This window comes from Sciurus carolinensis, chromosome 17, assembly GCF_902686445.1.
Source record: "Sciurus carolinensis chromosome 17, mSciCar1.2, whole genome shotgun sequence".
In the NCBI taxonomy this organism is placed as follows: domain Eukaryota; kingdom Metazoa; phylum Chordata; class Mammalia; order Rodentia; family Sciuridae; genus Sciurus; species Sciurus carolinensis.
Genome location: NC_062229.1, coordinates 53,698,560 through 53,726,181, shown reverse-complemented (window position 1 = coordinate 53,726,181; position 27,622 = coordinate 53,698,560). Strand labels below are relative to the sequence as shown.

Sequence of the window (27,622 nt, the reverse complement as noted above, 5' to 3'; positions counted from 1 at the left end):
TGATAGACAGCAGATCACAAGTTTGCAACCTCCCCAAACATGAAGGGTGCCTCCCCAGCACAGAGCCCAAGGTTAGGGGTGTTCAAAGCAGCAGCGCCCCCGCCCCCAGGTTCCTGGGCTGAGACCTCAGGCTTTTTCTCATGTCCCTTTCCTTCTCCTTTCTCCTCCTCACTAAAATTTTATTGAGTTCTTACCTCATAGAACCTACTCAAAACACCCATTTTATCTTCACAAAAATCTGAACAGGTAAATAGTCATACTCTGTCCCATTTTAAAGAGAAAGGATTCAGAGGCACAGAGAGATTATGGAACCTTTCCCAGGTGACACAGCAAGTGGCAGTACTAGAATCTGAGCCCAAGCCATCTGGCTCCAAAACCTGTGTTCCTAACTATTAAACCTGCCTGGGATGTCGTGCTGGATCTCCAAACTCTGCACAGTGAAGCTCACAAGGGCCTTCTCCCTCTCGTAAGTCAACCAAGCAAGCATCAGTCACCACTGTGGTCAGCTGGGTTCCCCAAGTGATCCGAACCTCAGTTCCTCCATCTAAAACCGAGGTTTTCTACTGGGAATGATTGTGCTGCCCAGAGGACATTTGGCAATGTCTGGAGACATTTTTGGTTGTCTCAGAAGGAATGGGCAGAGGTCAGTCATACTGCTAAACACTGCACAGGACAAAGAATGATGCAGTTTAACGTGTCAATAGTACCGAGGTTGAAGAATTCCGCTCTAAGACGCTCACTGGCAACCATTGCAAGGAAAGAGACAAGGAGCAGAATATCTCAGACACTGCTTCCTTTCTTTCCTCAAATCCTTCTACCTTTCTTTTCTTGACCCGGAATTACATGGCAAACCCATTTCTCTGTGCTTAAAGTCTACATCCAAAAACAACCTCCCACTACCACATGCACATATTAGCAGCGGCCGCAGAGCAAATAAGAAATAGAAAAATTAGCAACAGGGAAAGAAAAAAAGAGTATTAAAGTACAAAATAAATCCTGGAGAGTCAGATGTAATATTGTGTACATGCCTGAAATGTTAGTGTTTTGTTCTGGATGCCCTAAGACATAACCCGGACCTCATCAAACTTCAATGGACACCCGTCTCAGCTAAACACACACACGTGACTACACTGGATTTCATAAAATGATTTTAATAGAAAAGTACAAGATATGAACAAAAATAAATAATCTTTATCTCATTTCTAACCCAGCAAATGGTACACTGCATATAAAAATGGTCTAAGATGCAATTTTTCTCCATTCCTTTTTTGCTTTGGAAATCCCAAGACGGCATTTTAATTCAAACTTCTAGATTCAAAATCGATACATTTTAAAAACTCAACCCAACCTTTAATTACTCAGCATCCATTTTTTGATGATGTTTTTCTAAAATAAAACCTTATCCAATCATCCGATTGAAGTGTAAAAGTTGGCGTCGACAAGTAAATTAGAAGACCCCTTCTCTGATTTTTCATTCCTATGTCTCCGTTTCCTGAATAAACAATTTATTTTATCACCTTTCAAAACACAGCATCTTATGTTTACCATTCCATAGAGAGGAGACTAGAAAACACTTATTTTAAAAAAAATAAATATTTTAAAGTATACTTTTTACAGCAATAATGCAGTATTTAGGTCTGTGCCTTGGTGCTCATTTCTATTAAATATATGTTTCAAGTTATAAGCAACTTTTCTAACTATCTCTCTCTATATTTATATTATGGGCCACTCCATCTTTGGGGACTGGTTTTGCCAATGATCTACAGGCGTCAGCTCCTACCAGCCTTGTTTGGCGGACTCAGCTTCCTTCTATCATGTCATATCTGGGGACACCAGTGGCTTGCATAATGTTTTGTAAACACAAATTGAAAACTAGTAAAGGCAAAATCATCTGAGAAAAAGTTGGGGGAGCTACTGACACCCTTGCAGTGCCAACCTAGAGGACAGCACCTCAAAAAAACTGAACAGAGATGCTGGACTGAGACACAAAAATCTTGCTTTTGCTTAAGGCCACGATGGCCATTTTGAACATGGCTCTGTTTGCCGCTGCCTGTATATAAATTTTTCGTTAATTTTCCTGTATTGGGAAGATCTTGAATGCTCTCCAGGATGAGAGGGAAAAAAAATATGCTGACGCTGCTACATCCAGTATATGTTTTTGCAATAAAGAACACTGGTCAATATACAACGGAGGAAAAACTGAAACAGATGTGAGTCCTAGAACCACAAGCGTTTGAATTTGCCCAGAAATGCTATTTTAAACACTCTATATGTTGGCCTACTGTTTTTTTGTGGAGTAATGTATTCTTGGCGTCCTTAAAAGGTTTCAATATGTTACAAGGTTATCCAGAAAGGGAAAAAAAAAAAATGCACAGGGCTAATGTATCAATCTGAGCAGTGCTGGCCAGAATGTGGTGTACATTTTCATAAAGCACAAAAACTTGTACTAATTGCAGACTGGGGCTTTCTTTTCATAACAACTGCTTTCAAAGGGGCATAGAGTCGCCACACCTGCTCCACCATAGCTCAAACATAGAGGTGCAAGAGTTGCAGCAGTAAACACAAAGATACCTTGTGTTTTTTTTTTTTTTTTTTTTTTTTTTAAGACTAAAAAGCTGGTCATGGATAAAGGCATATGCCTTTTTGGTTCTTCTCTGGGATGTTACAACAGCAACACGCTCTAAAACAATTAAGTTATATGCATCATGCTAAAAGAATGTGAGCAATCCTATAACCAGCTTTAAGCCATCTGCTTGCTTGCTTTTTTTTTTTTTTTTGAGAAACACATATAGGAAAAGAGAATTCCCTTTTGTTCTGTTACATATAGAACTCTTTTGAAGCTTCCAAATAGTTTGGTTTTGGTAAAAACTCTCCCCTCTTCCATTATTTTAACATGTAGTCATCCTAAGCTATCCCTCATGACTTCTCCAAAAACCTCCACATGAATTATCTGAAGGACCACTGAAACCACTTACCAATATACAAGGAATATTTTATTTATTCTATCTTCCATTGGCATAAGCCTTTCAATGTTTTTTTTAGACCAGTGAAATATACAAATCACACAAGATGGAAATATGTACATTAAAAGTACAGAATAAAGGCCATAGAAGATATACATAATATCTGAATGACATGTAGAATATCTTACATTAAATAGTTTCTTTTAAAGCTAGGATTGTTAAACTCAACTCTGTTCATAAACGTGAATCACTAAAAAGGAACACAATCTGATTTAGCAAATAAAAAAAAAAGTACTTCATGGTTTTTGAAGAATAAAAACCAAAAAAGTGACATTTTAAACTCATTAGTGCTTTTTTAATTTCAAGATCTTTTCTTTCAATTCACTGCAACTGAGGGGAAGTGAATATCCTTGTGCAATAAATTAAGAGCCATAGCTGGCTGAGGTGACGTGCAGGTCACCAAGCCTATGGAGGGTAGGGGTGATGTGCATCTTTCCAAACCTTTAAAAGCATGTGAGTCTGAGATAGGAACACACTTGATGGCACTTTGGGAAAAGAGGTATCCTTATTTAAAAAAAAATTTTTTTTTTTAACTAGCTATCTGTATAGTGGACCGGGTTTTCCTTAGGGATTGTAGTAAGTGCCACCAAGTCTCACAGACACCAGTTTCTGCTCTGCAGAGCAAGCTAAGCAAAGTGAGAAGAGATGATAATGCTTCTGGGTTGGATCTCTTACCATCCATGTCTGTGATGAACAAATAATGCCCTCTCCACAGAGTTTGCAAAAAAAGGAAGCTGGAGAAAAGGAGTTGGACAGGAAAGAGGAAAGCAATCTCCAAATCAACATGCACTTCAGCCAGTCAGACTGTCAAGCTTCCTCAGAAACCAGCTTGCTTCCTGGTGCTCGGTAGGGCCACAGGCCAAGCTCAAGACTCAAAAGAAAAAAAAAAATTTTGGAAAAATCCCAACTGGATTGCAGTGAAGGACGACAATGCTCCCGACAGAGAAATAAGCCCCGAGTAAACAATAAATCTAGATCACTGGCTGCACCAAGATATAATTATATTTATATTTATATATGTATATATATATATATATGTTATGTACAAAAGACTTTGAGATATCAGGCACCATTAAACCACATCCCCCCCTTATAAATGCAACTGTTCAAGTATATTAGGAACAGTTTTGGGGTACACCTGCAGTATAATAGGAAAAGCACGAGTGGATAGTCTAAACACAGGATTATAACAGCAAATCACTGGGACACCTCTGTGGACTCCGAGTAATGTCATCAAAACATATGAAGTTACTGCACTTCAAAATAAAAGTTTGAGGGAAAAAAAAAGTCCCTAAGTAGCACACTGTTTTCCAAGTGGAACTTCTCATATTTCATTTCCTGTCCTATAATCAAAGGGGACCCAGCGGAGCTGCCGTTTGGAAGCGTGGCCAGCATCACATCACGGCACAGAGGGACCAGAGAGGGCTAGGGGTCAAGTGGGAAGGTGGATTTCACTTTTTTTCCTCAAATGGGTTTTCTGTTCTGGTGCAGTGTGGAACTGCCTGCAATCATCTTGCTGTTTGGCCTGAGGATCTATGAATGGAATTCATGCATTATTTTCATTAGTAGTATTTATGAACCAAGTATCCCTAAGAAAATTACAAGATTTTTTTTCTTTATATTCAAGTCAATGCTCTCTCCCCAAACAAAATATTATCTAGAATCATTTGGATCAAAATAGTAGCCAGAATCACTTGGGGGATAGCACCTTCAAATCATGGCCTCCATTTAGAAGCTTTCGGATATTTTAATTTCTGGGGACTTTCCTCTCTGCTACCCAAGTTACACCAGCTATTAGAATAAGACCATCTGTAGATGGAACATTTGAGAAGAATAAGACATATGATATACCTTTTTACTTTGAATATCAAGATTCCTGCTTGTATATTTTATCATTTTGAAAATATAAAGGCAGTCTGGCAGCCCCTGGGAAATGGCCGGAGGGGTGGTGCCTCAGTTACCTTTTATTTTGCACTAGAGCATTTATAGCTCATTTTTGGTCATAGAAGCAGAATCTTGCACAGCTCTCCACCATCCTCTTCCAACGGATCCTACCCATCCCATATTTGAGAAGAAAAAAAATATATTTCCTTTACTTTCTGGATGTCTACTACCTCCACACAGCTAAGTTGGGGTGTGTGTTGTATTCCCCTCATCCTATGTTAGCAGAAAAAGTCTTGTATTACCTTTTCAAAGATCCACAAAATAAATATTTTCTTGGTTCCCACCCCCCATTATTGCCAAATAATAATTATAATATTAATAATAAACCACAGAGTTCTTAGATGGTAACAGAAAAAAATATGGTTCTGGTTGCAATTCTTGGGGAAAAATAAAAAATATTTTTTAAAAAAGAAAAAAAAAAAAAGAACCAGAATCACTGTACTTTCTATAAATAAGTGGGTCCTGGGAGTGGGGCTGGGGAGGGGCAGGCGTCCACTATTTGCACACAAACTGGTCCACGATCTCCGTGCACTTCTTGCACTTGACGTAGCAGCACCAGTGGAACTTGCAGTGGCAGCGCTCGGTCTGCACGGTTTTGAACTGGTCGTAGCCGCGGCCGCAGCACATGAGCTCGCAGCCGTCCATGCCCTCCGACGTCTTGTTGCACAGGCGGCCCTGCGTGCCCAGGGAGCCCGTGCTCTCGTTGCGCACGCAGTAGTCGGGGCTGGGGTCGATGTAGACCAGGTCCTGCGTGGTGGGCGAGTTGAAGCGACTGTTGACCTGCACCAACTTGCCCCGGCTGTTGAGCCGCATGGCCGCGGCGCTGTCGTACTTCTCCTTCAGCGCGTCGCCCACCTTGCGGAAGTCCGCCAACTGCAGCCAGCACGTCTTGAGGCTACACGAGCCAGACACCCCATGGCACTTGCAGGCCACGTCGGCCAGGTTGTACACCGTCTAGGGGCAACAGGGATAGTTAGTGTGCAAATTCATGGAGGATCCAAGATGTGGGCGTGGGTTCTATTAACCAAGCTCTTCTCTACCTTCTAATGGGGCTGGTTTCCCCAGCTGAATTAGGGGCTGTGTTACTTCTTCATTCTCCACTCACTACCAGGAGTCTGGTGTGGCCTTCTTTAAAAACTAACAAAATAAATATGCTCTTAGCCCGCAGAGTTTTCAAATGGGGACAGGGAGAAAAAAAAATCATTCCACTCCAGAATCATTGCTTCTTTTTTAGGGAAACCTGTAGCATGTGAACATGCATCTCTGGGACTTCACAGTTTCTTGTCTGCGTTCCCTGAATGACTCCCCACTGCCAGCCCACCACGCACCTGCTCTTATCACCCCCATTTCAACAAGAGGAAAGTGAGACCCAGAGAGATGAGCTCCTCCTCCAGCCACTGGGAAGTGGAGATGCTAGGATTTGAACTCAGGAAGTTGGACTCTGAGCCCAAGCTAAGGGACTTGCCCATGGTCACCCAGTTGGTAAGTCTCAAATTTGGAAAGGGTCCATCCCCAGTGGGACTGGGGTTCAAACCTTTATCCAATCCTATTATCACTGCTGTGTGCCAGGCACTGCTATAAGAGCCCTTGCACCCTTGATCTCGTTCAATCTGGATTAGATGACAATGCAGTGGCACAGAGACAGTAGGTGACCTGCATAGGCTATGTGGCCAGAATGTGGGCCTAGATTTCAGGTATATTCATTCCTGCTTCCTGCATAGTCCCTAACCTGCCCACCACCCCACTAGGCCGAAAGCATACCCTGGAGCCAGGTAGATGTGGATTCTGTTCCTATTCTGCCCTTGAACTTAGGCAACTGCCTGCACCTTGCTGAACATCATCTTCCATCTGTGCAGGGGACTGTGAAGTACCAACCTCTCAACACTGTTCGAAGGATAAAATCAGGGGAGGCCCTCCAGACACGGGACAGCTGGTCTTGCTCCAGGGTGACGGGGGCATGGCGGCTGGGCCCTTGCCCAGGCATCTCTGGCCTCCCAGTAGCCGTGCCCATGGGTCTGGTCCCACAGCACTGTGCCCAGCAGTCTGGGAGGTGGTGGTTGCCTATTTATAGTCCCTACTGCCCACAGTTCCTTGTGCCAGCGACCTTGTAGAAGCTGCACGGCGTGGGTGTGCTGGTGAGGGCCGGTCGGGACCTGGAGGCCACTTCCACCCGACAGCTCCCTTCCTCCTCTGGGGATTCATAAGGGGCTTTCTTTTAAAAGGGGCCAAAGTGTACTCTTTTGGCATAAAGACTTTCAGGCGCTCAGCGAGTCAGAGGAAGGTTTTGCAAACATATTTAACCTTTGCTCCCCTTTGAGGAAAGTAAAAAGCTAATGCCCAGGGGGGAAATTCTAATATGATTTCCTGGCATAGTGCCCAACTTCCCACCCCTATCCCCACCATCCTGGAGAAAAGCTGTCTTCTATGTAACCTCACCCACCAGGATCTAAACCCAGCTCACCACTCCAATGACAGAATACACCCCAAATAAAACCCACTATTAAAAATGTGGATATTAAGTGAAATTATCATTTTAAAGGTACATTTCAAAACCTCCAAAGTCCCCTCTTGTCACCTAGAAACCCCCCGACTCTCTCTCCATGGTTGTCAAGTCCCTGATGATTTATTTCTCTATAGGAGGGAAGTGTAAGAAAGTTCTAAAGATGGCCGAGAGCGTGGAATATGGGTGCACCACTAGATGGACACAGAGTAGTCAGCCACACCTCTGTCCTAGAGGTGCTTCTGGTCAGAGGCACAGAGTGGGGTGATGTGTTCCTGATGAGGGTGAGAGCCAGGCCATGGGCTTCCAGAGAGAACAGGGCTGAACTCTAACCATGTCAACCTATAGTGCAGGCTCTGTGGCAGAGGAGGCTGGGGACAGGAGGCCACGCTTCCTCTGGAGTAATTATCTGAGCCCCAAGGGCAATGCAGGCAAAAATGGGCAGAGTTTTATCTTTCCCTGACACCCCAAATGTTTTACATTTGAGAAGAAGGTAAGTTAGCTGGATTTGTCTATGCAATCTTTGACTTCTCTGTATCCTTTACTCCATATTTAATAATTCAGTTATCATTTATCAAGCACTAATTGCCGGCTGATACTAAATAAAAACCTTATATTGAATCAAATTAAATTATTTTGTCAGTCAAAAATGGCTTCGGATTGCCAATGTCATATGGTTCAACCTACCACATGAAATCCTTTAGTCCTTACAACAACCCCAAGTGAGAGTCATTGCCATGACCATTGACAGATGTGGAGATATGGAAACTGAGGCTCAGAAACCAAAAGGAGCAGACTGATGTGTTTTTAAACCTACAGTTCTCTAATTCCAAAAGCTCTGGCCCTTCACCTCTAAGCTATGACACAAGAGCTTAACACAAAGGAACCTAGGCTTACATTGCAATCCATTAATTTTCTTCCATGGTCATGAGTGGTTCTCTTGGCCTCAGTTTCCCAATCTTTGCAATGAGGGTGTGGGGCCAGAGGGCTCTAAGGCTCCTTCCAGTCCTGTATGGTCTACTCTGTGATTATCTTCCTTTTTCCTCACCCCAAAATACAGAAGAGTGAAATCTCTGACCAGAAAGTTCCTGGCACCTACCTTGGGTTCTGTGAAAAAATAATGGCCCTGGTTTTCACTGCTGCCAAAGTTAAGAAAAGTTTTCACCCCTTCATTTTAAAGCAGCCATAAAGTGCCATGTGTTTAACCGCAGGAAAAAAAGGGTCTTTTTAACTATTGTGGAGTAGCTTTTCATATCCCCACCAGGGGAAGGAAAGAGTGGGGTCCGGGAGACTCATGAGGGCTGCAAGACCAGTCTCATTGGGCACTGCTGGGGCTCCCTGCTCTCCACAGCCACCCTGTGATTGGCCCGATGGTCAGACCTATAACATTCCACACTGCTAAAAATGCTGTCGTTTTCCTAGAAAAGCCCTTTTTAAAAACCCTCAACCCATCAGGCCTGCTATCTAAAGACATTAGGAGGGCAGAGAGAAGGAAAGGAAGAGAAAGAGAAGGCCCAGAGCCGGGGTGAGGCCTTTCTCAGTGGGGTACCCACTAAGATAAATGCAAATTCTCTCTCCAAATTGCAACCCAACCACACACGATCCAAAAGGAGGGCGAAAGTTATTAACATTTTTATTTTAAGTTGCACGGGGAACTGGCTAACAAGGCAGGGAAGATCTCCCTGGTCCAGCAGCTGGCTGGGACGGGCAGGTGGGATGATTCACCCCAGGGTCCCTCTCAGTAGTGTGCACCCCCCTCTCCAGAGAGGGACTGTGTGAAGGGAAGAGATGGGAGGTGACAGGGAGACAGGAGACAGAAGAGGCAGAGAGACAGGAAAGGATGAATGAGACAGAGAAAGGGAGAAAGAAGCGGAGCCAGAGGTAGCCAGGAGCGGGCAGAGGCCCAGGGAGCCGCGGGGGCGGGGGACAGCAGGCCTGGTGGCGGGCGAGGCGCGCTGCGGACTCACCCTTCGGCCCGCCTCGTTGTTGTGCAGGTTCATGAGGATGCGCGCGCTCTCGTACGAGCCCTTGGCGTGGATGCGCTCCCGCTCGCGCGCGTCCACGAACTCCTTGGCGAAGCGGTAGCCGTAGTCGATGTTGTCGCCGCAGCCGCCCCACAACCAGTCTCGCGGCAGGTCCTTGGGGCGCGCGGCGCGGCTGCAGCCGCAGGTGGACAGCTCGCCCTCGCGACACGCCCGGCTCATGGCGTTCACCACCCCCGCGGCGCTCACCGCGTACGTGAAGGCCGTCTCGCGGCTGCCTGCGGGCGAGGACGCAGGGTCACCGGGTTGCCTGCCGGCCCAGCAGGCCTGTGCCCCGCTGGGTGTGCGGAGAAAGTCCCCCCTGGGCCTCCTGGAGAGGGAAGAGGGAGCCCCAGCAAATGCTAGCTGGGGCGGGGGGCAGGAGCCCCAGCACTTCGGGCCTGGACCCTGCTGGGGGTCTGGGGGAGTGGGGACAAGGAGAATCCCCACCCCACTCCAGCCCACGCACAGGTGTGCAGTCCCTGCTGAGGGCCAGGGTGAGCCCCTGACAGACCAGCCCTGGATCCACTGAGCCCAGTGCAGATGGAACCCTGGACCTTCCTGGGGGGTGGGGCCAGGGAAAGCGCCCACCACACTGCAGGCCCCGAAGCGGGGCCTGCAAGATAAACCTCAGGCTGGACCCTTACACGCGCCCTGTCCCTAATTTACACACAGGCTCTGGGTCCACCTTAAGGGGGAGCTAAGAAAGATCCCTCAACACATGGAGAAGCAACAAGTAACAAAGTAGAGATCATCTTTGGTATCTTCCCTCTGACATTTCAGAGCCTAAGGCAGCAGTGCTGGATTGATTTTCTCTACAGTTCTTTTGAAGATATTCAAACTTATTTCCAAAAGTGTACATGAAAGAAGTCACTGAAGGAAAGTGTGGAATTGGGGTAGACTTGTTACCCTTATTCTAATGTTTGGTATTATTTTCATTTTGTGCAGGAGCATAGAATTTGCTAGGCATAGAGCCTCTGCAAGTCTTAGACCCCCAATCAAAGCCAGACATTGCCTGTGGCCACAAGAGTGGTGGTCATACTGGTTTTTGCGGGGCACCCCCTTCCTTCTTCGACAGTTGTAACCTCTCCTTCTGTCCCCATCACACAGCACGAAGTCTGCCTCTAGACAAGGCTCTTTAATTTCCCAGAGGACGGTTCTAAACCGTTCATAAAGAGTGACAACTGAAAACTTGCTTTTTAAATCCCAAACTGATTGGCTTGATACTTCTCACTCAAAAACATGAGTGTCTACTTTTCAAATACCCTGCTGTTCTCTAATGCCACTTCTGCATCCACCTTCCTGCCTCTGCCTCAAAGTGTTAGACCAAGAGCAAAACACACACACACACACACACATACCCTAGGGGAAAAAATATCTTCCAGTAAAAAAATATCTCCCTATAAAAGTTATAGGAACTCTATTTGTAATGAGAAAAATGGAGGCCATCATAGACTACCTCAAATTCCATCTGCATGTGGAGACATTTCTAGGTGTAACAGGAAGCCACTTAATAAAAACTGTCCCATGAGAGAGAAAGCCTCAAACTCAGTTGAAGCTGGGCCTGGGACTTGCAAGAACCAGGGGCCTCACTTTCGTCAACTGTAAAATAAGGGTACTGAACTAGATGCTCAGGGGGGAAAGACCACTCTGGCACTGAAATCCCTGTACCAGATCAGTTCCTCCTACAATTACTCTGAGAGCTTGCTAACAATCATTTTTGAGGGAATGAGAAGGTAGCAGCAGGACAGCTGATAACAGGACCTAGCCCCACACAGGAGGGTGGCCAGGCCCACGATGTATCCAACCACCCATTGTGTAGGAGGGTGGCCATGCCAAATCAAGCCTCCAACAGACTGCCCTCTCCTTGGACATCCCTGCTCCACACTTGAGATGTGGCCATTCGTGATATCCCCTTCCAGGAATGGCTGGTGGCTCTGATTCACCACAGACCTTCCCCCTCCCACATTTTAAAAATGAATAACTTGAGGAGTGCTGGTAGTTGGCAGGAGGATCCAGAAAGTTCCTGTGTCTAATCTATCTAGCTCAGATTAGAGAGGCAGAGAACACTGGGGGAGTGGAAACAAATGAGGAGAGCAGACAGATTCTGGGGAGTTATTTGAGGATTAACACTGATAATACAGAAAATGCCACGGCCATGGAGAGGAGACTTGCAGAATAAAGAAATTGTGGCTAAAGGAAGAGGAGATAAAGTGATCCTCTGAGGACAGAGAGAAATAAGACACTGTCCTTTGAGTACACAAAGCATAAAAGGGCTTTTACACAAAACAAACGCTGCTTTTTTTTTTCGTAAGTCTATCTTGAAAACACAAATAGTGCTTTTTTTTTTTTTTTTTTTTTTCCTGTCAGTCTTCTTTTTTTTGCCCCAGAATACAAACCTGGTAGACATCTCTAAGCTGATTGGGCACTGCAGCAAAAAAAAAAAAAAAAAAAAAATGTCACTTTGAAAAGTACTCTTTGGCTAATGGCCTGTGGATACAGTCATCCGGGTTGGAGTACTGCTGATTCAGGGAGGGTTCCCTCTGTGTGAAATCTACAGCTGCTTGGATCCTCATACCCCTTAAAAATGGTGCCCTCCTGACATATCTTTTCACAGTGTGGAAACAAAGACAAGACGGGGACAAAAGCTGGAAGGGAAGGGTTAGCATGATGAAAAATGAGAGTTTCCAAAACGAAGAGCGAGCCCTTCAAGAGGCGATTGTGCACGGTGCCTCCAAGCCAACTGGCACCTTAGAAAAATGAGTGGAGGAGGGAGGTCAGAAGTGGCAGCTGAGCTTCTCAGACACTGGCCCCTCACACAGTCAGAGTCGCTCAGACAAGAATTGACTCTCACCATCCCTGGGTTACAAAGTGCTTTGGGGTGCACGCACACCTTTGGGAATCAAGGGTCTTTTAAATTTTCTCTGAGCTGATTATCTTCAAACATACCCTGAAGTAGAGAAGTGAAAGCAAAGAAACTTTCCCCCATTGGATTTGGGTCCATGTTCCTCTTCCATAACAACCTACTGTATTTTTCCTGCTCTCCATCTCTTCCTTCGAATAAGCAAGAAAGGGAAGGCCCCATCAGTGTCCCACCACAAGCCACCCAGCAGCAGCCTTCTGTTCCGAGACACCAGGCACTGTGGGACTTTGGCCAGGGAGGATTCGGCATATGCTCTCATCTTCCAGCGACATCAGCTGACTTGCCCACAGCATCTAGGAAGGCCCCTTCAAGGCTGTCAGGAGGTTCCCCACCTACTCATGTCCCAGCCAAACAGCTGAGGACCAGAGAGTGTTCTTGGGAGGGACAATTAAATGTAGGCCTTTGTCCCAAGTGTTCTGCTCATTCCCTGAGGAAACAGCCTCTTTGAATCTTGGATTGCATTTAAAATAAATCTCCAGCAGAACTTAAATTCACTTAGTAAATGATAGCTTATTCTGAACATTTTGGCCCCAAACAGGCCATGTACGGAGATGAGAAGAGGACATTAAATCAAAGCTGTGTTCAAGTGACTATACAGAAAAACAGTTCCAACTGCTATTTTTCTTCTAGTTACCATCAGAGGTGTATGATTTTTTGCTAACTCATATCCATGCACAAAAAAAAAAAAAAAAAAAAAAAAAAAAAAAGAATGATCCCATCATCCCATCATTTAAGAGGCAGGAAGCTGAGGAGGAACATACAAGAAGAGGGTGAAAACTTATTCAGACAGAGTTTTAAGAGTCTGTAGCTCCCACACAGTATCAGAATGCAAAATTAAGCCTCCACCACGTCCCCGGTTAACTCCATAACATGAGTCTAAATGCAAGGACCACTTCTATGTTCCTGAAGCTCAGCCCCTCCATCCAAACCCAGTATATACATTAGCACATTTCAATCATTAACTGAAAGAACAAAGCCCCATGAAGCTTGCAAGCTGAGGCTCCAAGCCACTTTCCCAGTCAGTAAGAGGAATGGCTTCCAATTTCATATTATTTTAGTTTATGAAGCCCCTTGGCTCAAACAGCCACTGACAACTCTATTTTGTTCTCAATGAATGCACTTTTCAAGGTTTTGTTTTGTTTTGTTTTTAAGCATTTTATCCATCTGTGATGGATATTAAGCTAACTTTTATCTTTAGTCTGTGTAAACAGTTAATTGCTTTGATAAATTGCTTCTTATTTTCAATCACCACAGTCATATTAATTATAAGGGCTTGTTTGCATAAAAGTAAAGAGACCTAAAATATTCACGCTAGGAAACACTCATAGGACCACATCTGTCAAGTAGGATCCTACACTATTAAACCAAACCACAGGCAAACTGATTTTTCAAATTTTTTGCCTTGAGTTCATTTTAAATGCTAGCTACTCCCTGAATGGAATAGCAAGTTCAGCAACATATTTAAAATAAAAACCCTGATCATAAGCAATACACTTAAAACATTTTTTAAGTTCCTAGATTGAGAGCCCACACATGTGATTTTCTGTAAATTGTCAAAATCACCCATGCAAATTGGATCATTTCTAATTAAAAGTTTTCTGGGACCAAAAAATAAGCTTTTAACATATATATCATTGTGGTCTCAGGATATATCTATATTAAGATATTTAATATAAATATATTTATAATAAAATCTTGTTCACTTCCAACTTATTCAGCATTCTGAAAGATGATGGTTTTTAGTTTGATGCTTGGTCCATTTGAATTGTGGCTTAAGAAACTTCTAACAGTCAAAAGAGTTTTTATGTTTAACAGGATCTAAATGACTGGGCTTTCCCCCCACCATTTACTTCTAAGAAACTAGAATAAGTGTTCTGCTTCTACTTTCAACAAAATGCATTTTATAAAAAGTAGGTGTTGAGGAAAATGGTGGTGTCCGTGAGGAGCCCCTCCTGATCTGGTTAAAGGAGTCAGAAACTTAGGATCAGATGTGGGGACCACTGTAATAACAAAAATCTCCAAGCCATTGTCCAAGCTGGAAGGTGCCCTCCTGATCAGCCCACAAGCAAACATGGAAGACTTTTTCTAGGAAAAAAAAAAAAAGTTCACATATATTTTAAGTGGTTTCCTACCTATCTGCATAACCCTGCCAAAGACAGAGGTGTTATCCACAGTGCTGCAGTTCCATCTTCGATGTCGGAACTGATACTGGCATTCTTTGATGCCTGTCTTCGCGCCTTCTCCAATGTACTGCATGTGGTCCTGATACAAGTGGCAGAGTTTCTTCTGTCCTTGAGAAAGTCCTGCCAGCTGGCTGCAGAGAGGCTGTGCTCCTATGATATATACTTCTGACATCTGAACAGGGTTATTCATACCTAGCGACCTGCAAAGGGGTGGGGGGAGATGTGCATTCAAGATTTACGTGAACTCTCGAGGTGGGCCCCCCGAAAGCATGTCAGCAATACATAGTTTAAAGCACACAGATGCTTTTTCTCTCCTGCTTGTCCTCATGACAAAGTATGAGGAGGGCTTCATAAAACTCCTCTGTTTAAACTCCACTCAGAAAACGGAGGTATTGTGCAGTCCCCATCCCGCCAGCTGGCTCTTCAGTTAGCGCTTTCACTCCCTTTCTTGCCCTGGTTGCAATGTACCTGAACCAATATTTCCAAAATCCACCCGGAAAAGGGAGAAATGGCAGTTTCAGGGACTGCCTTTGACATTAGAGAGAGTGATTCACTTTGCCCCACAAATTGGATCGATCTGCCTTGAAAACACATGAATGCTGAAAGTGGACACAATTAGACACGGCTGGGAGATAGCAGTTCCCTTCAACTGATGGAAGAACAGAGGGACAAGTATACAGACTGAAGAAAATTCGCCATGTTCCTGGATACTTTAAAAGGGTTCCTTATGTGATTGTGAAGGACTCAGCACTGGGTACCCAATGAACAGAAGTCATGTTTGACAGACAGAAAAATGCTATTCATTTACAGGGGGAAAAATATCCAGAGTGCCGTCAAAAATAATCCTCTGGATATATTGCAGTCTACAAGGTCCTTCCAGAAAGAAGAAAGAAACCCCCATTACGGACATTTGACTACTTCAAGTTCACCTCCTTTTGATCAAATTTCAAGCCCAAACACTTCTCCACTTGGAGTAGAACTGTCTTCCTACTGCTACTCTGTAGGTTAATAACTTCGAGTGACAAAAAATAAAAGTTGAAACTCATTTTTACTACCTAGAGGTGGCAAAAAGTAAATTTTATAGATAGGCTTACAATTATTAGAGAAGTGAATTTCTGTTCCCTTTTATTACATGATGTTCTACAAGCACAGGTCTGAACAAGGGCCTCATAGAAAAAGGCCTAGATTTATAGGTTCCGATTCCCTATGGAACTGAAGATAAGCTTTACAATATATTAACAAGTTAAAAGAAAATACTAAGTTTAGAATATGAATAAATAAAATATATTATACCCACATGGATTAGATAAATGCACCTACACTCACTATCCAGTTTTAAATGTTGCAGCATCTTACAAAATAACTTCTGTTTTTTTTTTCTTTTTTTAAAAAAGGAATATGCACATAGAATGAACTTACCACCAAGAATTGGCTTCTATTACAACCTGGGCGAAGGAGAAAAATATGGCCAGAGCCATTAGGAAGAACTTGGAAGACATTGCACTTCCAGCCGTCCTCAAAGCCACTCCTGGGCTTAATATTCCAATCGACTTCTGGAGAGGGAAGAAAGGAGCAGATGTTTATTGCCTCTCAGATAATTTTCAAGCATACAAGTTTAAACAACGGAAGCATCCGGGGTCTCTTAAGTTTACTGTTGATTGACTGCGCTTCTCCTCCGTGAGTTTTTTTGATGGCAAGATATAGGCAGTTTCTTTTTCCAAATTAATCCACCCACGCAACCTCACCAGGAAATCTGATTTCGCTGGGATCCTGCGCGCGGGGCACGCCAGCGATTACAAACATGTCTCAATGCTGTTGAGTCAAAGCCCCGGTGCCAGGCGCTGCCTCCTTCCTGCTTGCTCGAGTCCCGCACCCCCTCGCTCCCCTCTAGTTCGCGCAGAGTTCGGTCCCTCCTCGGGAATTCACTCGGGAACCCGCCGCCACCCTCGTCCTCTCCCCGACCTGGGCCGAGCAACAAGTGGAGCCAGAATTAATTCCATGGGCGGGCGAGAGGAGCGCGAAGGCGAGTGGAGCGCGCCGCGGGCGGCTGCGGAGGAGGCGGGGTGGCCAGCGCGGGGGTGGGGTGGGGGCAGGACGCGGGAGGGAAGGGCAGGGGGTGGGGGGCGAGGCCCCGGGGACCAACGCGCTCGAGAGTGCCCAGCTGGGAAAAGCAGCTCCGAATTAACATCGTATGTTTCATAATCAGTTTACGGGCCGATTTGGGGAAAGCCACTTCCAGATGGGGAAGAGCAGCCTGGGTTTCCTTTAGGACGCTCTTCAGCCAGATTGGGGCGGGGAGAAGGAGATGAGGGGGGCCTGGGGGAGAATGGGAACAGAGGTCTGCTCTCCCAACCAAAGAAACCGGAAAATGTTGGCCCCCCCACCCCCAACCAGCAACGCCTGAGGCCTCCTCCTCAGATTCAGAGAAGGGATGGAACTCCAGAGGAAAGAAGAGGGTCTGGGTCCCCTCGTTCTGGGAGGGAACACTTTCCCTGCCCTTCTCACAATCTCCCCCCAAATTGATTTTTTTTTTCACTCTCCTCCTGCCCCCCATGCCCGGCAGCTGCTGTGGAGGGAGGGAACAGGAAGCCCAGAAGGGACTCCAGTTTCTCTTGGTCCTGGTCTGGGGTTGTCGGCCACTTCGCGATCGTGGCACCGAGAGCGTGGCCTTGGAACGCTGCCACCCGCCTCCAGTCTAGCCTTTCTAGCCCCCTTAGATACAGTTAAGTCAGCTCCGAAAGGCAGGGGAGTGGGGAGAGAACAGGATGGTTGCGGATGAGTTCCTGGCAGGGCCAGAGATGCGCTGGCTCCCAAGCCGCAGCTGTGCCCCAGAGGCCAGGGCTCAAGGCCTCGGGCGGCAAAGGTTCCCTTCATGAAGAATTTCAGCGGCAGGAGTCGGCCTTGGAAGCTTCCCCTGCCGTTCCTGCCCACTGGTGATTTCTCCACCTGTAGGCGGCGGCGGAGCTTGGCGAGCGCGGGTGGGAGGAGCGGGTTTCCAAAATCCCATTTTACTTTTCTGATAAGTGTAATTCTGCCGCGCTGTGCCGCCCGCAGCCCCAGAGGGAGCCCCTTCCTCGGGAAAGGAAAGAAAGGTGAGCCTCGTCCAAGCGGCGGAAGGCTCTGCCTGGAAACCAAGGTAAAAGGGATGGAGAGGACCCAGGCAGCGCTGAAAACGCTAAGGGGCTCTGGAGCGTGCCGAGACTTTTCCCTGAGAGCCAGTCCTTTTGGTCCAGACACCTCCGGGCTTTTCGGAGAGGAAATGTTCTGTGGTCCCCAGCGCCAGCTAACCAGGGCTCCGCGCCCATGGCCCAGACCTCCTCTAAAGTACCGCAAAGCTGGGGGCGCATCCTGGAGAATGGAAATCTGGGGTTTCCCCAGCCAGGGAGATAGTCTCCCTCCCCACCCTCGACTGAAGTGTCAAGTTTCCTCCAGGGGAGGGGGTGAGCTACAAGGTCTGCTTTCCCGCGCAGCCCAGGCTGCAAAGTCTACTTTCCTCAACCAAAGTCGCGCGCGCGCGCACACACACACATTTATAACACTCACACTCGTGCACATTTACACACTCACACGCGTGCACACACAGGTTCCGACGTCTTTCCAGTCGGTGACCCAGTTCCCTGCCCGCCAAGCTCACTTTCGGAGCTTCGCTGCGGGCGGGGCGCGTGGGGCGGGGCACCAGCAGAGGAGAAATTGATAACAGATTCGGAGGATTACAGCGGATCTCTTTGTTAGAGCCGAAACCACACAAACCGAACCTACTTCTGGCCCGACGCCCCGGGACGAGTCCACCAACACAGTTCCCAGAACCGGGGCCAACTAGGAGTGGAGCCATCCGGTCTCCCGACTCGGGTATCTCTAGCTCCAGTGTAGGGTAGGCGGGAGTGTCCCAACCGGGATCGGACAGGAGAACCCCAGCGAGTAGCGCCTCCACTTAACCCCGCGCGCTTGCCCGGAAACACCTTGGCCTTCTTCCCGCTCCAATTCCATCGCAACCCAGAAAAGGCCCCACAAGTTTGAAAGACTCAAGGAACCCACAGCGAACTCACTAATAAATACATCCACTCTGTAGGGTAAAACATCCCCATCTGTTTACCAAGAGATCTGATCCGAAAAGACAGTACGAAATGAGACTTCTCAGGAGACTGTCACACCAAAGAAAAACAAAAGTTCTGATCAGAAGAGTGAGCTAAATATTTTCGAACGGAGGCCCAAGGAAGCCGACTCTGTAAGGACCCTGGGAATCTGTTCCTTCCGTGCAAGGAGAGGAGGGTTGGGGGCATTTGCGAGATTCGACGCAAGGATGGGGTAAGGTGAAGGAAGGGCGTTCGCGAGCCTTCCTTACCTATCCAGAGCAGTTCTTTCTATGGTGTGGCTCCCTCGTAAGGAGGCTTCCCCAAAGCCTCCACGTAGGATTAAAGGTGTCAACTGCGGGGGATGATGAGGGGGTAAGGAAAAGGAAATCTGATGAGGAAAATTGATCAGAGGATGTTCCCGGACCTCAGCCAAGGAGCTTCAGAATGCGCGCGCAAACGCGCCCTGTACCCGAGTGCAGCGACAGGCGATGCCTTGAAAGACATGATGAAAAGCCTGGGCACAGAACCTCGACTGTCCGCCACTGGGCCTCTCTCACTCGGTCTGGGCATTCCCTTCTCCCAGGGCCCAAGTCTAGGAGTGTAAATGATGAGGGACGCCAACTAGGCGGAAGAAGTGAGTTTGACCCGGGCTCGCGGTGACGAAAAGGAAGATGGGAAACTCCTAGAAGAATCTCGGCTCTTGGTGGGAAAGAAACAAAACAAAACTGTTTTCCCCACGCTCTTCTCTCCCAAAAGCAAGGAGAGACATGAAGAAACTTGCAGAGAAAAATCCTGGTCGCAACCACAAACCTGGGACGTCCTACCAGGGGAATTCGGAGAGGAGAGAAGAGATGCTGAAGAATGGGTCGACCGAGGCCGGTAGGGGGTCCGCTTTGGAGGTTATCAGACAAAGGAGTCATTGCTCCCCCATGCCTTGTGCCTACGCGCAGGGGAGCTACAGCCACCCCACGCAGTCCTGGGTATGTATTCCCAACAGCGCTGTGTTGTGTGCCTGTGTTTGCAGGCGATGCACTTGGGGTAGAGGGGAGGGAATAGCCCGGGAGAGAAGGCAGAGGTTGCTCCTGGAGCCAGAATCAGTGCAAAGGAGGTGAACAGCCTCTGACCACCCTGGTCTTAGAACTGATAGCAGGTCAGGGGACTGGAGGCTCCAAGGGAACAATAGTCTGTTCCTGGTTCTCCCGCTTACTGCCCTTTGTGCTTCCCCTCCACACGGTTCTTCAGACCCCAACATACATACATACACACCATCACCACCATTTACCCTTCCTCCTACAGGTTGTCTTAATCTCTCTGCACAGGCTCAATTCTGCCCAGAGGTGAGCAGAGTCAGTGGAGAAAGAAAATTAAAAATCAGTCCAACCTCCAATTTTTTAGAAACACTTTCGCCCCCGCTTTTTAATAGACGAAGAAGTTGAGGCCGAGAGAGGGAAAACAATGCTTGTGCAGGACCACAGAGAAAATGGGTGAGATGGCTGAGGCCACACCCGAGTCCTCCAAGGGCCACACTCTCTTCTACACCCAGAAAAGGTACCAACACTTCCACCTGAAGCCCCTTTTGCTGGGTTAGACCCACAACCCCTTCTTATTGCAGCAGCGACGCAATGCACTAATCCTCTAGGGACCTCAGAGGGGCCATGCTGGCAGAGTGGGGCCCAGTGGTCTGAAAGGATGAAGGGGAGCAGAGTGGGAGGGAGAGGGGAGCTGCAGCAGGCGGGCTCCAAGGAACGGAGTTCGGCGGCGTCCTACCTTAAGATAACCAACAGGGGGCAGCCGGTACCGTCCGGCGGGGGAAGAAAAAGCAGAGGGTACCGCTCCGAGTTCTGCGCGCACAGGGCTAACCCCTTGTGCACCGGAGCGCTCGGGGAAGGGAGGGGAAGGGAAGGGTGGAATGGGAAGAGAAGACAAGGGAATCAGGCTGGGCTCCTTGGGAGGGTCTTTCCTTGGGTGGGAGGGAAACTAAGGTTAGTATGTCAAGTCTTGAGAACAACCGATCCTTTACCACCACCCCCCCCCCCGCTACACACACGCAGGGCACGAATCCACGCACTCCGACACACGCCCCACTTTCGACTGCTTCTCCGTCGCTGCGCGCTCTCAGCTTTGCCCCCTCGGAAACTCCCCTGGTAGAGGCTGTCTAGAAAACAAATTTCCTGGTGGTTCCGCAGCGAATGCGAATGTTGGCGAGCCGGCCAAGGGCTGAGCAGGCGTGATAGCACAGCAGGGCCCAAGTTACTTCCAAACAACGAGCTGTCCATTTAAAGAAAGTCGAGAGAGAGAGAGAGAGAGAGAGAGAGAGAGAGAGAGAGAGAGAGAGAGAGAGACCCTAAGCTAGACAAGGATTGGAAAGTAAAACAGGGCCGTGTGGACCGGAGTTTTATTTTATTTTACCTTTTTGTGTGCAAGAGGGAAGTTGTTTGCTTTTAGGAAACATCTTAATTCCAATTCTAAGTTTATTCTCCAGAAAACTGAAAAGGGGAAACACCAAGAAGAATAGAAATAAGGATCTAAACTTGGAAGGCAGAAAGAGGAAAAGTTGTTTGGGGGAGAGCAAGTTATATTGCAAGAAGAAACGTTTAGCTTTTCTTAAAAGTGAACTCTCGATGACCCTCGGAGTGTGTGACTCGGCTTTAACAGACAACTGACAATTAAAACAAACACGAGTTCACAAACTGGCCCCCGCCCGCTCGCCCAACGCGGAGGCCCAAGTGTTTCTAAAGGACCAGGCAGACTGCGCACAGGCGATCCGGGCGCTCTCTCTCAACCCACGGGATTAGAGCCACCAAGACCACTACTCCCCGCCCCCACCACCACTGCAAAGTGCCTCAGCTCACCCAGTGGCGGCTAATAATGCTAATAACGCGACCCTGTTCCCCGCGCCGGGGTGCGCGCTGGCCCCCAGCCAGGCACTCTTAAAGGCGCAGGGGCCTATAACGCTCCTGTTAGTTGGCCGGGACTAGCCTGCAACCTGGCCTCGGTCGGGAGGGTGGGGGTGGAGAACGCACTCCTCTGAGTAGCTGGCCCCCAGTCCAGATGCCAGATCTCCCAACCAAATAGTTCCCTTCCCCTTTCGGGTCCCGCCACAATCCTCCCGGTGCCCGCGCAGTGGGCGCTTAATAAATATTTGTTGAATTGAATCATTATCCTGTTCCTAAATATACACAACGTAAACTACACTCGAGATTCTCAGGGTGACAAGAGAGTCGTCCGTGACCACACTCAGTCTTTCTGCCACCGCTCTTCCCCACTTTTTCTCCGAAGTCGAAAAGGTTTGCAGAATGCTTGATGCGACGAGAAGAGGTCTCTGGAGGACGCAGAGGCAGCAGAAGGAGGGTTGGGATGCGGGGGATGGGGGGACGGAGGCGAAGAGGTAGGAGACCCTGCCAGCGACGCTGGAGTTCAGAGGGTTGAAGAAAGGGAGGAATAGGAAGAGGTGGAGGGAACAAGGTTAACTTCCAAAACAAAAAGAAAAAAGAAAAGAAATAGAAAGGAAAGAAAAAGAAAGAAAGAAGAAAGAAAGAAAAGAAAGAAAGAAAGAAAGAAAGAAAGAAAGAAAGAAAGAAAGAAAGAGAAAGATAGATGGATGAGTGGCGAACGTCGGCGGCGCACAGAACACCTACCTTCATGGCGAGGGGGAGGGGGTGCGGGGAGGAAGTCGCCACCCGAGCGAGGGCAGCCAAGGAATCCAAGCGGAGCGGCCGGGTTAAGCCTAGGGGGACGATCAGGAGCAGGGCTGCGAAGTCCTACTGGGCGCGTCGGGTGGGCGCAATGAACCGGAGCCGAAGCGGGCACTGGCGCCCGGGCCTGGGCTTCCGAGCCGGGGTAGCACTGAGAAGCGCCCAGGAATCGAGGGGGCGCGGATGAGCGCGGGCCAGCAGCAAAGGCAGGGCCGCGCCGGGGCGCAATGAAGGAGCCGCGGGTCCGGCGAGGGCGCGCAGACGACTGCTCCGCGGCGAGGCGCTCCCTCTCCAACGTCCATCAGCGACGGCGGTAATTAGGGCTTTCCAACCCCAAATGTGGGCGTGATTGTGCAAAAGACTTTACAACAAATAATAAAAAAATTCTTCACAAGAGGGTGAAAAAAAAAAAAAAAAAAAGCCCCGCTACTCAACTCTGGCCTGAGGCGGGGGAAGGGGGGGCGATCCTTGCGCCCAGGTGCCCCCAGTTCATTCACACCAAGGATTCTGCAAACTTCTGGCGGCTCACGCCTCCTGTTCTCCAGCTCCTCCTCTCCCGGTTTGTGGCCGAAACGTCTGCTTCCAGGGGCTGATCCTGCAGCCGAGAGTTAGTGTGCGGACGTCTGTGTACACACAGAGACACACACCCAAACACACACACCCACTGCAGCTTTGGGGCCACAGAACAATCAGGCGCGCATGGCTTTTTCTCCAGGAGATGCCGCTGAAAACGCACAAGTCGCCATCAGAGCTGCAAGAGTCGGAGCCAAATTTTGTCCTTTCATTTTAGGGTCTGGCAAAAATGGGGAGCAAAATGAGTGAAAGTCGGCCCCTAACTTTCTGCCGCGCCGTTGGTTGAGGGGGCAATGGGCAACTGCCTCCGGAGAGACGTTGGCTTTCCCTTTTTCACCCCCTTCTTCCTCTCTTCGGGTTAATCTCCCTCTTTTCCCCGCCTCTCCAGGGCGAAGGCGAAGAGGAGTTAGGGCACCGCGGGCGCGGGGCTTTGGAGGAGCGAGCGCCCGGGGCTCCACATCGGCGACTCTGCTCAGGCGGTCCGTGGCGGGCAAGGCTGCCCACCTCCTGGTTCCGTGCCGGGGTTCCGAGGGGCGGGAGGGGGCAGCCGAGCGGTCCAGGGCACGGTGGCGGCGGCGGAAGGAGCTCACTGGGCAGCGGCGGCACGGAACCGGACTCTGGGCGACGGAGGCGGCGCCTCGGAGCCTGCAGCAGCTTTCCACGCGATCCTGTGCCCCAAAGACAGACTGACCGACCGCGGGGACCGCGTCCCCCCCCCACCCACCCCCCGGCCCTGCTGGCCAACTGCCTCACTTTCTCCCTCCCTCTCTTCGGACTCCTCTTTTCCCTGGTGTTCTCAGGGGGAAAAAAATATATGATTTTTTTTTTAAGTTGCAGTACCAAAGGCGGCTGGAAAGAGAGAGGGAAGGCGGGGGTGGGGGGGCAGAAAAACTCTAGTTTGCCTGTGCGCATGCGTGGTGATACCGGCCTATGACAAACTCCGCAGGATTTTAAAGCCGTATTACGGGCTGGGGTGCTGGGAGGCGGGGTACACCACCCCGTGGGCCCCCTTCTCTAGGCTCCCCATCCCCCAGGCATCTGCTGAAAGAGAGGTCCACTCCGTGGTCGCTGCCTGCCCGCCGCCTGGCTGTCTCCGCTTCTTCCAAAGCCGCTGGCTCGCGGGAGACCGAACCCCAACTTTCCAGACTGGACCCCTTGGCTTGTCCCAGACAGCTCCCTTGGGTTCCACAGAGGCTGCTGCCCTGATACGGAACATCTCATTCTTACCCCCGGGGAGGAGTACCTAAGCTCTGCCGCTAGAGGATAGGGTGGCAGCAAACATCCTGCAACGCCCCAGCGTAGCGGGGGGTTCGGAGGGCACGATCGCTCGTCTGGCTGAGACCCAGTGCAGCCAGGCGCGACGCGTGGTCCTGCCGCGCGGACCTAGGCGGCTGCTATCAGGTGAGAAGACCGCGAAGTTTGGTCAAACAGGGCTCCCGGAACTTCTAGACCCTTTCAGATGCCCGCAGTTGTTGCGACTCTGGCGGGGCGGGGTTGTGGGATGTGTGTCCCCCTCCCTTCAGCACTCGAAGAGCGCCACCCCCAAAACAGTGCCTCACACTGCAGCGCAATTCTTGTTCTCCGTAGTTCCCATCCTCCAGCGGTCAAGGGTGGAAGATACACACACACACACACACACACACACACACACACACACGAATCGATTTTCATCTTCTGTGGGCATGCACTTGATCTTAAGTCGCAAAGTCTGTGGCCTGGGTACTTCGGGGTGGTGGCCCTTTGGGTTTGTTCCTCCTGTCCCCCATTCCTACCCTCAGTTAATTATCCTAGGGCGTGCAGGCTGAGGCTCCAGACTTCGTCCTACCTCCGGCAGCCCTCTCCTGGCCCTAACTTGTCCCAAATGACTGTATGCCTCGCCCCTCTCTTCTCCTTTGCCTGGAACCAAAAATGGCGGTGGAAGCTTCCCACTAAATGCAAAGAGATGGACGCCCCTCCTCAGTTCGCCTTGCTTTCTTTCACCAAGTGCGCATGCTGCCTTAAGGAAAAGAGCCCAAGGTTCTAAAAGCTCCCCTTCACCTCCTGTGTCTCCTTTCTTCTAACCCTCTCTAGGCTTTGACCACTTGGTGACCTGTGGGAATTTTACACTTTTCCATTCTAGCTTGAAATCTGCCCATGGGATGCAGGGGTACTGAAAAGAGTTGTCTGTGGGTCTCTCGAACTCCTCCTTCTGGCCTTCCCTGACTGCCCAGCTCTTCTGCCCAGTGGCTGCACGCTGAAATTCCCCCTGGCCACCCGAGCCCACATGCCCTCTCTGTAGGAACCCCAGCTCTGCCCCGGGGTGGTGGATGTTGAGCATCTAGCTTCCTGTGACATAGCTGAGAGGTTGAAGAAAGTTAGTGGCTGTGAATGGAGAGGAAAGAGGGCATGGAAGCCACCTGGCACATAAACGCCCTAGAGTCTAGAGGCAGTTCTCCTGGATGTGCCCATTCTGTAAAGATACAAACAGTAAAGAGACACCACTTACCCAACCACAAACTTTTTTTAAAGTTGCTGTTTTCTGAATCATCTGGATCATTACCTGCTGCTCTTCAATTGCCTTTGCACACCAGATAGCCGCACAGTTCTGGGTTTCTTGTTTTGCACTTTTCCCTCTAGTGGAAGATAGTGATGGCTAGTGGTTAAGGGTGCCAACACTTGAGTAGAGAGTTCCAGTCCCTGCCCTGCCATTCTCCAGCAAAACCCTAGATGAGTCATAAGGCCCCCTTCTGAATCTCCTTAAACACAAGCCACAATAACAAACAGAAACAACATGATATACCTGGTAGGAGTCACTGAGAATGAAAAGGAATGACCTTGAAATTCAGGGATTGGAACCGGGCTTGGTGACACACACCTGTAATCCCAATGACTCAGGAGGCTGAGGCAGGAGGATCGCAAGTTCAAAACCAGTCTCTGCAACCTAGTGAGGCCCTAAGCAACTTAGTGAGACCCTGTCTCTAAATAAAATATTTAAAAGGCCTGGCAATGTGGCTCAGTGGTTAAGCATCATTGGGTTCATTCCCAGTACCAAAGAGAAAGAAGTGGGGGTGGAGGAAGAGAGAGAGAAGGAAGGGAGGTAGGGAGGGAGGGAGAAAGACAAAGAAAAAAAGAAAATCAGGGATCTGTGAGAACACACCATGATAATCTCATGTCAGTGGCACTGAGTTTGGGTTGGGCGCTTACTTGGTATTCAGTACCTGCTCTTCTAAAAAGCAACTCTGAAAAGAGAGGTTTTCATACTCCTTTGGTGGCAAAACTGGACCTCACCTGACAAGACCTTTATAGTCTTGAGTTATTCCACTTGGGGTAGAATATGAAGAACTACAAACACACACGATTGCCAGGTACTTCTCCAGACCTCACTAGGGTTTGCAAACCAAGAATCATGCTGTATTTTAGCCTTCAAAAATATTTCAAAATCTTTAAAAAAAAAATCTATCTGGTTCCAAAGACTTCAGATAAAAGGAAGTGGATTTTCTCTGATGATATTAATAATGGGTGTTCTGAGGTTTGAGCTCACAAGTAATCAACTCCTTATCATCAGGACTTCCTCTCTGTTTTCCACGGCTGTGGCCCCAGTAGTCTGAACAGGGCCTGGCACTTAGGAGGTGCTCACTAACAACCGAGTGAATGAATGGGTGTATGGATGAAAGATTATTTCAGAGGGTGATATCAAAGAGAACCAACTGGGAATTCCTTTGAGCCTTCAGTGGGAGGGGGTGGGAGAGGCTGCGCTGAAGAGCCAGGCTCATTTGTAAGAACCCATCAGTCCCATCGGGGATGTTGCCTGGTTTGGTTGGGAAATGAGCAGACAGTTGGAAGCGGAGAAATTGATGCTCTCTCTCCACGAAGGCTTGTGAGCCACAGTCCTCCAATATGCGGGATGTCTCCCCTTGCAAACCCTGGGTGCAATCGGGTGTGTGCTCTCCAATCGAGCCATCTGAAGACACACTGGCAAGGCAAGGCATTGATCACCCTGTTCCTCTCATTAAAAATGTTTTTGAGCCTCTGGAACAAATACATCGATATTTTTTGGCTGCCGCCCCAACGGGGTTATTTCACAAAGCAGAGCACAAGATAAGGAATTTATGAACGATGGCATCCCTGTGTCGCCTTTCCCAGCAGGAGAAAGCCCAGCCTGGGTTGTCATTCTGGGAAAATCTACCCCCTTTTATGCCTAGCAAATAATGTTTTATGACCCCGGGTTTATGGGGGTGTTTTAATGATCTGCTGTAGAAAGCGGTTTTCTCTCCAGTCACTAGAATTTGTCAAGAAGGGCTAGAGGCCATAAAAAAGGGACGGGCCCCAGGGACAAACAGGCTCCATCTTCTGAAATAAACTAATAAAGAGCCCCAAGATGTTTACTCCTTCACCTCAGAGTCAAGACCAGCGGGGCTGTGTGAGGAGGCCCCGCAGATGGAGCATTAAACAGGACAAAGAGGCCGGAAAGGGTTCGGGGGGGCTTCCTTGCCACCACATGGCCACAGTCAAAGTAATCCCATCACATTATACTGCCACCGGTTGCTGGCCTGTGGGGGACAAAGGCTCCCTTGAAGTTGCAGGACAGTTCTGGACTCTGGACAGACTCAAGGAGGCTCCTTAAGAATTTCGAGCTCTCCTTGGGCTGGGCTTGATCTAGCTTGGAAGCCCCCTTTATTTTCAGACTCTGTGGTGCTGTTTTCTTTGT

At 48.5% G+C, this 27,622-nt stretch overlaps 1 protein-coding gene across 4 annotated transcripts; it reads right to left on the bottom strand.

The window, feature by feature from the left end:
* Positions 1 to 2,575: 2,575 nt before the first annotated feature.
* On the bottom strand, positions 2,576 to 23,675 carry Wnt5a (Wnt family member 5A). Of its 4 annotated transcripts, none has more exons than XM_047532200.1 (5): positions 22,798 to 23,675; positions 16,014 to 16,147; positions 14,544 to 14,794; positions 9,435 to 9,727; positions 2,576 to 5,921 (listed from the first exon to the last, which is right to left on the bottom strand). In XM_047532200.1, exons 2-5 carry the CDS (start codon positions 16,091 to 16,093, stop codon positions 5,463 to 5,465), a joined length of 1,083 nt encoding a protein of 360 aa, XP_047388156.1. In that variant the 5' UTR covers positions 16,094 to 16,147; positions 22,798 to 23,675; the 3' UTR covers positions 2,576 to 5,462. The 4 variants fall into 4 exon arrangements, with proteins under 4 accessions (XP_047388156.1, XP_047388154.1, XP_047388157.1 ...); XM_047532198.1 differs by lacking the exon at positions 22,798 to 23,675 and adding an exon at positions 22,306 to 22,781; XM_047532201.1 differs by lacking the exon at positions 22,798 to 23,675 and adding an exon at positions 16,557 to 16,652.
* Positions 23,676 to 27,622: the final 3,947 nt, after the last annotated feature.

Excerpts from the sequence above, each read along its gene's own strand:
- Wnt5a (XM_047532198.1), bottom strand. Across the intron at positions 14,795-16,013 it reads ATAGAAGCCAATTCTTGGTG|GTCGCTAGGTATGAATAACC; the intron begins GTAAGTTCATTC and ends ACCCCTTTGCAG. Across the intron at positions 9,728-14,543 it reads TGGCAGGGTTATGCAGATAG|GCAGCCGCGAGACGGCCTTC; the intron begins GTAGGAAACCAC and ends CCTCGCCCGCAG.